The sequence below is a fragment of the Acomys minous genome, assembly GCF_964271855.1.
Source record: "Acomys minous genome assembly, chromosome: 14".
Taxonomy (NCBI): domain Eukaryota; kingdom Metazoa; phylum Chordata; class Mammalia; order Rodentia; family Muridae; genus Acomys; species Acomys minous.
In genome coordinates, this window is record NC_140496.1 from 16,900,685 (window position 1) to 16,913,057 (window position 12,373).

Sequence of the window (12,373 nt, forward strand, 5' to 3'; positions counted from 1 at the left end):
GGAGGCAGCCCAAACAGAAAGCATTAGAAGCAGATAGAATGGGATGGAGACTGGGAGTTAGTAGAGGACAGCTTCGCAGGTGACATCTGCCTTGCCCCAGGTAAAGGCTGATTCTAAAGTGCATCAGGTGTCTGTGTTTTCATTGACTCCCAGCGGGTTAGAAAATACCACCGTAATAATAATTAGCCTAATAATAAATCTTTATTAGGCCATACTTATAAATTAACCACAACACTTTTTCCTTCTTTTTTCTTCTTTCTTTCTTTTTTTGTTTGTTTTGTTTTGTTTGTTTGTTTGTTTGTTTGAGTCAGGGTTTCCTGTAACTTACTGTGTAGATCAGGCTGGCCTCGAATTCACCAGAGATCAGCCTGCTTCTGCCTCCTGAGTGCTGAGATGAAAGGCGTGCGCCACCACGCCCAGCATGAAAGGAATTTCCTATACGGGATAACTGGGAATATAACTGACTTTAATAAAAGTCAACTTGAACTATAATGAAGTTTTGAGATGACTTCTAAGGAAAAGAGAAGTGACCCCCTTCTTGGGTAGCCTCTCATTCACTTCAACTCCCTCCATCACTCCCCCTCCCCTCCCCCAGGATTATCCAGCACTTGTAGGGTTTACCTCCATTTTTATTTATTTACCATGTTTGTAGTGAGTGCATTTGCGTGCCAGGGCCTGCTCACGTGTGGAGGTCAGGGGACAACTTAGAGGAGTCAGTTCTCTCCTTCCACACTGACTCAGGTCATCCGGCTCACTGAGTCATCTCGCCAGCCTCGCTTTTTTATTTTTTTTTTATTTCGCTCAGCTTCTAGGCTATCCCATACAGTGGTTATCAGGGCTTCCTGAAAACTTAATTTCTCAATCCTCAAATTCAAGACCCCAAGCACAGGGCCTGGGAGGACTCAAAAAGTTGCTATTTAATAGATTTGGGGGAAAGGATCCGAGAGAACCGGGTAGGTGCTTCTACTGGGAGCTGTCACGCTGCTGGTGTAGGAAGCTGGCACATCGCCAGTAGGAGTCAGGAAAGTACCCCGGGAAGGCGTGTCAAGCCGCTGGCAGGGTCTTCCGGAGGATGACACTGGACGGAAACAGCTGTGCAAGAGGTTGGTTGGTAGGACTCCGCTGGGGCATGACTGCATTCGCCCAGGTTTAACTTTAGGCGGAAAAGGCGGGCTGCGTGGAGTCTCTTGGGGAGGAGGGAGCCCTGAGGCTGCACCGGAGGAAAGGGGCTCCAGAGACGCGGACCTGCTCCAGCCTGCCAGCGTGCGCTGTCAGCAAGGCAGCAGCAGGAGACTGGATCCCAGCACAGGATAGACCGGACGCCCCTCGCGACCACAAGGGTGAGCTCGCAGAATCCACTGGACGGGGTGCGTGCTTAGAGGAAGCAGGAGAACCACGGAGTCACAGATTGGACTTCCTGGAACACAGGGTGAAGTTGGTTTCGATTCTTTGACTATTGAATGGGGCTGCCTGCCTGCTGAGATCTCTCCTGACCTTTTGCCAAAGTAGGAATGGGGTTGGAGGAATGGGGTTGGAGGAGGGGCAGAAGGTGGGGACACTCCCAGAGGTGCACAAGTCTTAGAGTGGGGGGTAGTCAGTAAGACAATTACATTTCCAAGGTAGCCGATTCCGTTCTTTTGGGTGTGGGGGTGGAGGCAGCTGAAAGGGTTTCACTATGTAGTCCTAACTGTGCTGGAACTTGGAACTTGCTCTATAGACCAGGCTCGCCATGAACTCATAGATCCGCCTGCCTCTGCCAAGTGCTGAGAGTAAAGGCGTTAAAGGGGCGTCTGATTTTTTTAGACTGTTTTTGTAATGAGACAGACTCTCATTGTATAGCTGTGGCTGGCCTGGAACTCACTGGTTTTGAATTCACAGAGATACTTGTTTGCCTCCCAAGTACTAGGTTTAAAGTTGTATACTGCCAAGCCCAATCTGACATTTTTTTAAATGGGGGTGAGATGGGGCAAATTAATGTATTTACTACTGCTTCCAGAGTTTTCACTCTTGCTCTCATATATCTAAGAACAAGCTTTGAAGACTTCTGCTCAGCATCTGCGAATGACTGAGTCCTGATATCTACTGGTTTTCCATAAGAGTACCCTGATGGCACATGCCTTTAGTCCCAGCACTCAGGAGTTTGAGGCCAGCCTGGTCTAAAAGGGAGCCCGGGACAGCCACTGCTACACAGAGAAACTCTGTCTCTTGAAAAAACAACAAACAAACAAACAAAAGGGAATACCCTGATAGAATAGAGAGATGGCTCAGCCACTAAAGCTCCCTGACGTTAACACCTGTGCCTGCTACCCAGATCTGCGGAATCCTGTGGACAAAGAAAACAAAGGCTTGTCAATTGCATACATACTTGGCTTCATTCAGATTAACAGTTTGGTTTCACTTTTGACTCATGTTTTAAAGGCAGGTTGGGATTCCAGGGAATTATTTTCTCCATGTTATTTGGTTTGGGGTTTGGTTGGTTTGTTGGTTGGATTTTTTGTTTGTTTGTTTTTTGTTTTTTCGAGAGAGGGTTTCTCTGTATAGCCTTGGCTATCCTGGACTCACTTTGACCTTTAGTCTGGTCTCCATAGGTAACCCACTCTCCTCACTGCATGGCAGGGGCACGCACACACACACACACACACACACACACACACACACACACACGTGCACATGCACACACCTGTAACCCCAGCATTTGGGAAGCAGAGGCAGGTGGATCTCAGAGTTCAAGACCAGCCTGGTCTACATAGTGAGTTCTAAGACAGCCAAGGTTACACAAAGAAACCCTGTCTCAAAACAAACAAACAAATAAATAACAAATAAAACATTTAAAGTGCTTTTAAAGCCAGGCATAGTGGTGCATAGCTTTAATTGCAGCATTTTTAAAGGCAAAATTATGAGTATCTCTGTGAGTTGGAGGCCAGCATGATCTATCTATATATTGCATTCCAGGACAGGCAGGACCACTGTGATGCTAAAGAATTCAAGGTGTTCTAAGTGAAAAGATCCGTTGCCATGGCTACTATCATTCATGCAAGTAGAGCATGACTCAAATTGGCTTCAACAAGGAAAGAAGGCTGAGAGGCTAGAGAGATGGCTCAGCAGCTTAGAGCACTGCCTACTCTTTCAGAGGACCCAGGTTCAATCCCCAGCTCCCACATGGCAGCTCGCAAGCATCTGCTTTGTTCAGTCCCAAAGACCCGATCACACCCTCTTCTGGCCACCAAAGGCATTGCATGCACATGGTACACATATAGGGGCAAAATACTCATACATAAAATAAAAAGAAAGTTTTGTTTTTTTTTTAAGGTAGAAGAAACGTTGAAACCTGCAGATAGAGGTGACATAGATTTTGGGGTCAGGTTAAACCAGAGACTCAGTGTTGTCATCGAGTCTCGGAATCTTCCCTTTTGTCATTTTTATGGAAGCCTCATTACAAGCTATAGGAAGAGGATTCTGTCACATCTCGATTGCACGCACAGAGATAGGACAGAGGGAGACAGGTGGGGAGGAAGCATCTGATTTGTTACAATAAATTGTATCTGTTCTGCCCAGGATGCTGATACTTGACACAAAGAGACTGAAATGTAATTCAAAGCTGCAAGCACTACACTGGGCAGAATCTAAACTGCTACTAATCTAACAATAAACTAAAATAAAATACTCTGATCTTCATAACCAACATATATTCCAAGCACTTGCCAATCTGGTGGTCCTCGGGTGTCGGGTGGCTTCTCTCCCCCAACTACTCTCCATCAACTGTCTACCACTGTCAACTCCCGGCTCCGCCCCTTCTCCAGGAAGTCCCACCTTCCACTTCCTGTTATAGCCTCTCAAGACATTGCTCTACATTTGTCTTCCTGGGTTCTCTCAGAGGAGCCAGACAGAGGGCATTCTCTCTGCCCAAATTAGCTCAGGAGCCATTTGTTGCTTTTAAAACATCTACTTATTTTATTTTCATTGTATGCATGTTTTGCATATATGTGCACCACAGGGAAAGAGAAAATCAATGAGACTGACAGAAGCAGCCATTTTATTTATTTATTTATTTTTGAGACCAGATCTCACAGTATAGCCCAGGCTGGCCCTCAAATTCACAAAATTCTTCTGCCCCAGCCTCCCAGAGTTGATTTTCACTGCAATCCTTTATATCTTTGGCAAACTGTGGTTAAGGTGGCCAAACAGGCCACTTTGGCAGACATATTCTATTTTATCTAAATCGTGTTTGACTGCACAGGTTTTGTTGTTACTTTAAAAAGAAATGTGGGTACGCATGTGAAGTGAATATGTGTGTGCATGTGGCATGGGGTACAACGGTGTAAGGAGCCCAGAGGCCAAGATCTGGTATCTTCCCCCATCACTTCCCACTTTATTTTTTTATTATTTGTTTAAAGTGTATGCGTCCACATATAAAGGTCAGAGGGCAACTTGAGGGAACAGGCCCTCCTAGAGCCAAAGTCACAACTGTGCACTACTAGGTCCAGGTTTTATACTGGTGCTAGGGATCCAAACTCAGGTCTCCAAGCTTGTTCAGTGAACATTTTGTAGACTGAAATATCTCCCATCCCCCGGTCACTTTTTGTTGTTGTTGCTGTTTTTCCAGACAGTTTCTCTGTGTAGCCTCGGCTGTCCTGGAACTCGCTCTGTAAAACAGGCTGGCCTCGAACTCACAGAGATTCGAGTGCTGGGACCAAAGGCATGTGCAAAGGGACAGGGAGGTCAAGGCCACCCAGAGATAGATGGCAAGAGCCTGTCTGAGAACGAAACAAAAAAATGAAGACGTGAAAGACTAAAAGGGCACGTCACAGTAACCAAAAGGAGGATTTATGATCTTATTTCTTGTGTGTGCATGTTCTGCTTGTATGTATGTATGCATGTATAGCGCCATGTGCTTGCCTAGTGCCTGCAGAAGTCAAAAGACACTGAGTCTCCTGTAAGAGCAGTGTGTGCTCTTCTTAACCACTGAGCCATGACTCTGCCTCTAGGAGCTTCTCAGCTGTGCTGAGAATCGCTTACACTCAGAGCCTTAGCCAATGCCAATGCCCGGCAAACACTCCACCACTGAGCTATAACCCCAGCTTTGGATTTTTTGGAGACAAGGTCTCATTAGGTAGCTGGCTTTGAACTCATGATCCTTCTGCCTCAGCCTTCTAAGTGCTAGGATTGCAGCACCACTATGTAAAAGTAATTTTTATTTTCCTTGCACAGTTGTTGTCTGGGAGGCTTACCTCCTCCTCCTTCTGCTAACCTAGGCCTAGTCCTGGAAGCTTCTAGCCTTTGTACATTCTAATCTTCAGCCTCTGCGACTTACTGTTTAATAAGCTCACCCTTACTTGTTCTTTCTGAGCTCTGGGCTGGATGGTTCAATTCAGCTGTTCTGGCTCAAACTCTCCTCCCAGCTGACTTACTCAGTCTGGCTTCTCTCTTGGCCTGGGATTTCTCTGCTTGACTTCAACCTAACTCAGCAATCTGCTTTAATCTTCTGGCTTCTTCTCATTTTCTGGCTCCTTCCATCTTCACTTGAATTCTCTCTCTGCATCCTGGTAAAACTGCCTCCTTTTTGTTGTTGTTGTTGTTTTGTTTTTTGTTTTTCAAGACAGGTTTTCTCTATGTAGCCTTGACTTTATAGGCCAGGCTGGCCTCAAACTCACAGCAATCCACCTACCTCTGCCTCCTAAGTGCTAGGATTAAAGGTGTGTGCCACCACCACCCGGCATAAAACTGCCTCTTAAATAGCTTCCCTCGCCTCTCTCTTCTCATGAGAGTTGGGCATATCCTACCTGTCAAATCTTCTCTGATTCGTCACCTTTTCAGCCACTCAATTAGACATCACTTCCAAACATGGGTACTTCCTTCTACAAACTAACTTTACCTTTTTTGGGGATTAAAGGCATATATCACCATGCCTGGACCTAAGTTTTTCTTTACCTGATACTTGCTCTATACCAGGCTGACCTTGAACTCAGGTCTGTTTGCCTCTGACTCTTGGATTAAAGGTGAGTTTGTATTACAGCTGAATCACACAGACCTAGAAGGTCTTTGGATGTGATCTCTTACCAGGACAGCCATGTTCTCAATGAACACCTGGCTGGAAGCAATTCTCTTTGAACCAATTGAGGCTAATTCTAAGCTCACTCTGCTGGTTTGAGTTGCCTGCTTGGCCCTTGAAGGTATTTCTAATACTTCAACAGGACATCTTGTGTCAGGAGAGGCTAAGTAATATGACAAAAAACATCCCCCAAATATAATGGCTTTCATACAACTGAAACTGCATCTTCAATCATATATAGTCCATAGTAGAAAGCCTGGCAACATGGCTGCTGTCCTTCAAACAATTATTCAGGAACCCATGATCCTTTCTTTTGGATACCAGTATCCCCAATATCCTATCCTTGCAAACCTGTCTCAGCCCAAAGTGGCACAAATCCCATCCATGCTCAACCCATAGTCAGATGCTAATCCCATGGGGTTGCAATGGAGGCTGAAGATATAGTGCTGGATGACTAGTACTTCCCAGTTCAAGCTCTGTTACAAGGACAGAACAGGTTTTACAGACAAGTCTGTCTGTCTCTATCTTACGTGGTGGAGGTATCCCCTTTCTGGCATTGAGATCACAGATACCTTTGACTCTCCATTAGCTAAGTAATAGATACACAGAGGATTGTAGGATTTTAACCAATCTATGGGTCTCTTCCAGGTATGGATAAACTGGGACAGATCGTCTCCTTAGGCAAGCTCATCTATAAACAGTGTGAAGAGATGAAATACTGCCGGAAACAGTGCCGGCGTCTAGGGAACCGTGTCTGTGGCCTGCTACAGCCTCTCCAGAGGCTCCAGGACCAAGGGACGGAGAACCTGCCCGATGGCGTAACCGATGCCCTGGGCCGTTTTGAGACTGCCCTGAAGATGGCTATGCAGCAGATAGAAAAGTTCAGCAAGAAGTCCGATATTCGGAAGTTTGTAACTGCGAACAGTGACAAGATAATCTTCCGTGAGGTGAATGAGAGCCTGAAAGACGTGTGGGAGGCGCTGATGCTAGAGCTCCAGGTTGGCCAATTGAAGCCTGGTTCATCCTGGCCGCAGGAAGATCAGCAGGACGCAGAGGAAGATGAGTGAGTCTTCCAAAGGCTGAGAAAGAATAGGCTGGGTTTGGGGGTCGGGTGGAGAAGCAGAAGGAACCAGCGAGCGTCTCCGCCTCGCTTTGACCTGCCAAAGGAGAGGAGTGATGAAGGAGTTTGGGCAGTTGTGTCTGCTTGTGAGTCAGAAATCCTACTCTGTAGTGAGGCTGGTGAAATCTGGGGGAGCCTTTATGGAAGAGGGGACACGCTGCTAGCTTCGTGTGAGACTCCTTTGAGTGTCTACTCACTCTTTGATGTAATATCTGGATTCTAATTCATGTCTGACAGCCTTAGCTTCTATGGGGCTCTCACTTAAGATTGGGGGGGTGGGAAGGACCGGTAAAAATAATTAAGTAACGCAAACTAAGGAAACATTGATTGGGTACACGGTACACAACACTGTTCTAAACCTTAGGGATACAGTACAGAGCAAAATAGACAAAGCTCTGACCTGGTGGAATGTAAAGCCTCCTGACAGGAAGCTAATTTTCTCTAAAACCAATGAAAGCCACAAAGTAATAATTTACAAGGGTTCGGAAAGAACAGGCAGAATAACATTTGACACCTTGATGAAGGAGAGGTAACTTAGCCATACAAGGACTACCTGAGAGACAGAATGGAGGGCTACCTGAGCTGGGAGACCACAGTAGAGGGTAGGTGAGGTAATAATAGGGTGAACCAGAATGGCCTCCTTGAATGTATTGGAGCGCCAGGCTGTAAAGTGAGGCATTAGCTAGGCTGGAGGTAAAGGGCAAAAGTTGAGCCTAGGTTACCAGGAGAGTGAGGACAAGAGAAATATGGAAACAAATCTGACCTCCTTGGACTAATGATGATCCAGTAATATAAACCTCAAGCATTGTTAGCTAAAAGATAGAGGTGGGTGGGCTGGAGAGAGGGCTCAGCATATAAGAGCACTGACTGTTCTCCCAGGGGACCTGGGTTCAATTCCCAGCACCAACATGGCAGTTTACAACTGGCTATAACTCCCTGGCCCCTCACACAGATGTACATTCAGGCAAAACACCAACACATATAAAAAAATAATAATTAAAAATGAAAAAAAAATAGAAGTTTGTAGGAAAAGAAGCTGATACAAGATTATCTTTTTATCAGGAGAGTTACAGGCTGATGGCCATAGATAGCCATGGTGAGGCCTTTTAGTGAGAGGTCACTAGGAGAAGTTCCCACAGAAGCATCATCATGATATGACCTAGCCAGGCCTAGCCATGGTACCAAGGGTCCTGGAGGCAGGACCTGGGAGGGCTATAAACTTATCCTATAGCTGCAAGGGGAATGGGGGCCTTATCAACTCTTTCTGAGAAGGACATACTCTAGGGAAATGACTGGAATTCTTTGATTAAGGAAGCACAGAGGGCCTGGAGAGATGGCTCAGTGGTTAAGAGAACCGCTGCTCTTCCAGAGGTCCTGAGTTCAATTCCCAGCACCCACATGGTGGCTCACAGCCATCTGCATTATGATCCGATGCCCTCTTCAGGTGTGCATGAAGACAGCATACTCATATACATAAGAAAGAAAGAAAGCACAGAGATTAGAGTGTCTGAAACATAATAGTAAGAGTCTGTGTAGAGAGAAAGGGAGCAAGGAAGTGTGCTAGGAATTGTCAACTTGACCAGACCTCTAGTCGTGTGGCAAGAGGGAACCGCAATTGAGAAAGTGCTCCATTACATTGTCCAGTAGGTGAGTCTATGAGGATTCTTTTTTTTCATTAGTGATTGAAGTGGGGGGGCCCAACCCACTGTGGGTGGTGCCATTGGTGATCCTGGGTTGCATAAGACGGCAAGTGGAACAAGCCATGGACAGCGCAGCAGTCAGTAAGCTGTGTTCCTCTACGGTTCCTGCCTCCAGGTGCCTGCCTTAAGCTCCTTGCCCTGCTTCCCTGCATGATAGACAGTGACACATGAGCTAAGTAAATAAAGAAACCCTCTCCTCCTCAAGTGACTTTGGTCCTGGCGTTTGTCACAGTAACAAGTGCAAATGAGGATGTCGATACAAACTTCCCACTCCCAAAGCAGCCAGACAGGAACAGAGTCAATAAAATACTTCACTGAAAAACTTCCTGAACAAAAGCAGCTCAGGAGAGGTTAGACTTATTTGGACTCATAAAGCCAAAGTATTTTCCAGCCATCCTAGCGGGAAAGGCGTGGGGCAGTTCCGTGGCAGCGGGAGTGTGTAACCGAAGCTCCGCTAGTCTGGCAGGTAAGAGAGTAGAAAAAGCAGGCCAGCCCAAAGGTTGGCTATACTCTGCAAAGGCTCACTCCCAGGGACCCACTGCGGCCAGCCAACCTTCGCTGGCACCAGAGGCCCAAAACACGAGCCTGTGGGGACATGCCAGGCTGAAGCCACATCTTCTTCATTCCCTTTCTTGGGCAAAGAGATTCACACAGCCAGACTTCAAGGCATTTCCTGTGGGCTTGAAAGTAGAAAGATGAATATTAGCCGTAGTATTTCCTACCAAGTGATTATTTTAGAGTCTAAAAACTGTCACCTGAGTGGTTTTATTTAACGTTTTGGTTTTGAAGCACGTTGTTTTGCTTTAGCAGGTATTTTTAAGCATGTGTTGACCCCTTTTTCCTGCAGAAAGGAAAGCATGCAAGCTATCTTGATGCAGTTGAAACTTGACATGGAAGAAGTCAAGGAAGCTCTGAAGCAATGTAAGTTGCCCCATACCCTGTTGCAATGAACGTTCCCAAATGAGGAACCATCCGTTTGCTAGGGACTCCGGCATACTCTACTTGGCCCTGGTCCTTTTGTTTTGTTTTGTTTTGTTTTGTTTTTTCCTGGGTAATACGAGAAGCAGCTCACAGGCTTTGGGATGTGGTCACAGTTAACTCAGCTTTCTGCCAATGGAGTAGCATTTGAAAGTGGCCCCTTTACCAGCAAGAGACCCATAGCACCTGTCAGTATACTAAAATAGGCCAGGCATGGTGATGCATGCCTTTAATCCCAGCACTCCAGAGACAGGCAAATCTGACTCCAAGGCTAGCCTGTTCTACAAAGGGACTTCCAGGATAGCCAGGGCTGCACAGAGAAACCCTGCCTCAAAAGAACAAAACAAAAATAAATTTTAAGGGCTAGGCTCATAAACAAAAATAATTTGTAAAAGAATGCTAAAATAATTATAATAAATAGTTTCCTCCATGAATAGCATCTGTATCAGTCAAGTTTTGTTACAGTAACAAATTCCCAAAATAGTAGCTTAGAAAGGGAGACAGCTTGTGGTTGGGTTTTTTTGTTTTGTTTTGGTTTGGTTTGGTTTTTTGTTTTGCTTTGTTTTGTTTGTTTGTTTTGGTTTTTCAAAACAGGGGTTTCTCTATGTAGCCATGGCTGTCCTGGAGTAGCTTTGTAGGCCAAACTGGCCTTGAACTCACAGTGATTCACCTGCCTCTGCCTCCTGAGTGCTGGGATTAAAGGTGTGCACCACTATGCCCAGCTGTTTGTTTGTTTGTTTTGAGACAGGTTTTTCTGTGATGCCTTGGCTATCCTGGACTCACTTTGTAGACCAGGCTGTCCTCAAACTCACAGTCTGTCTCTGCCTCTCCAGTGCTGGGATTAAAGGCGTGCGTCACCACGCCCTGCTTTTTGAGAGACAGTTTACTTACTTAGGCTCAAGGATTTGAAGATGTTCAGTCCGTGGTTGGCTCTTAGCCCCATTGCTTTTGAGTCTGTGACAAGGCAGCTTATCAGGTAGACACTCGATGAAGCATAAACACCCACCTGATGGACAAGAAGTAAAAAGGAGAGAAGGAGAAAGAGACTGGGGTCCCACAGTCCCCTTTAGAAGCAGGCCTTCAAACACCTTAGGACCCACCTTTTGTCTGCATCTCTAAGCTTCCAATAGCACCATCCTGGGTACCAAGCTCTCAACACATGGGCCTTTGGGGACATTTAACATGCAAACTGTAGCAGCACCAAAGCTATTTATTTACTGGATGTCCATAAGAAATTCAAGCCAAGGGCTTTAGAGATAGATAGCTCAGTGGGTAAAGTGCTCGCTGTGCCAGCATGAGGACCTAGTATGGATCCCCAGCATCTACATAAAACAAACAACAACAACAACAAAAACCAAGCAGGGATCTCAGCATTGGAAGCTGAGGACTAGGTCTCTGGAGCTCACTGTCCAGCAGGTCTAGCCAGTCAGCGAGCTACTGATCCAATGAGAGATCTTGTCTCAAAAATAAGGCGGATGGGGACTGGAGAGATGGCAAAGTAGTCAAAAATGCTCACTAGTCTTGCAGAGGACACAGGTTCAGTTCCAGCACTCATATATGGTGGCTCTCTCTTACCTGTAACTCCTGTTCCAGGGTGTCCAATGCCTTCTCCCGGCTTTCTCGGGCCGTACACACCTCTGGTACACATAACAGACATGCAGGCACACACTCATGCACATAAAATAAAATAAATAAATTTAAAAATAAACAAGATGGCAAGCCATAGAAAAAGGGTGTTGATGACAAATTCTGACCTCCATATGTCTATGTGCAGACATGAGTATCTACACATGTTCACACACACACACTCACACAATTTAAATGAGATTTAAGGTGCTCATTTAGTCACTCACTCACTCATTCATTCAATAAAACTATAAAAAAAATTGTGATTTATTTCAGCTTACTACTCTCAGGCCATACTCCATCACTAAGAAAGTCGACGCAGGAATCCAAAACAGGAACCTGGAGGCAGGAACTGAAGTAGACAGAAATGATGGAGGTTTGAGGCTTTGCTTGGCGTGGTAGCACGCACCTTTAATTGCAGCACTGCAGAGGCAGAGGCAGGTGGATCTTGTGAGTTCAAGGCCAGCCTGATCTACAAAGAGAGTTCTAGGACAGCCAGGGCTATTACACTGGGAAACCCTGTCTTGAAAAACCAAAATGAAGGAAGAGGGGAGAAAAAGGAGGGAAAGAGAGAGGAAAGAGGAGAGAAAGAGGGGGGGAGGAGGAGGAAGAGGAGGAGAAGAAGTGATAGAGGAATTCTGCTTACTAGCTTGCTCCTCCATGAGGCACCTGCTTTCTTATAACACCCAGGACCACCAGACCAGGAGTGGCAATGCCCACAGTGGGCTGGACACACCCACACCATAGACCAATCTGGTGGGGGCATTTTCTCAACTGAGGTTCCTTCTTCCAAAATGACTCTAGCTTGTGTCAAGTTGGCATAAAACTAGCTGGCACACAGTCCAAAGAATGATTCTGTCCAGGTTCATCTTAGTGAACCAAAGTATTACCATTACTTTC

At 45.9% G+C, this 12,373-nt stretch overlaps 1 protein-coding gene across 6 annotated transcripts in view; it reads left to right on the plus strand.

Moving 5' to 3' along the window:
* Positions 1–941: 941 nt before the first annotated feature.
* MLKL (mixed lineage kinase domain like pseudokinase) overlaps positions 942–12,373 on the plus strand; it is a 29,642-nt gene continuing 18,210 nt past the window's right edge. The window contains exons 1-4 of one of the 6 annotated variants that reach the window (XM_084756674.1): positions 942–1,340; positions 2,953–3,139; positions 6,698–7,112; positions 9,717–9,790. In XM_084756674.1, coding sequence (XP_084612800.1) covers positions 3,094–3,139; positions 6,698–7,112; positions 9,717–9,790 — 535 coding nt within the window. In that variant the 5' untranslated portion in view covers positions 942–1,340; positions 2,953–3,093. Of the gene's footprint in view, positions 1,506–2,952; positions 3,140–6,697; positions 7,113–9,716; positions 9,791–12,373 lie in introns of all 6 variants that reach the window. The other 5 variants (XM_084756678.1, XM_084756675.1, XM_084756677.1 and 2 more) reach the window with 5 other exon arrangements.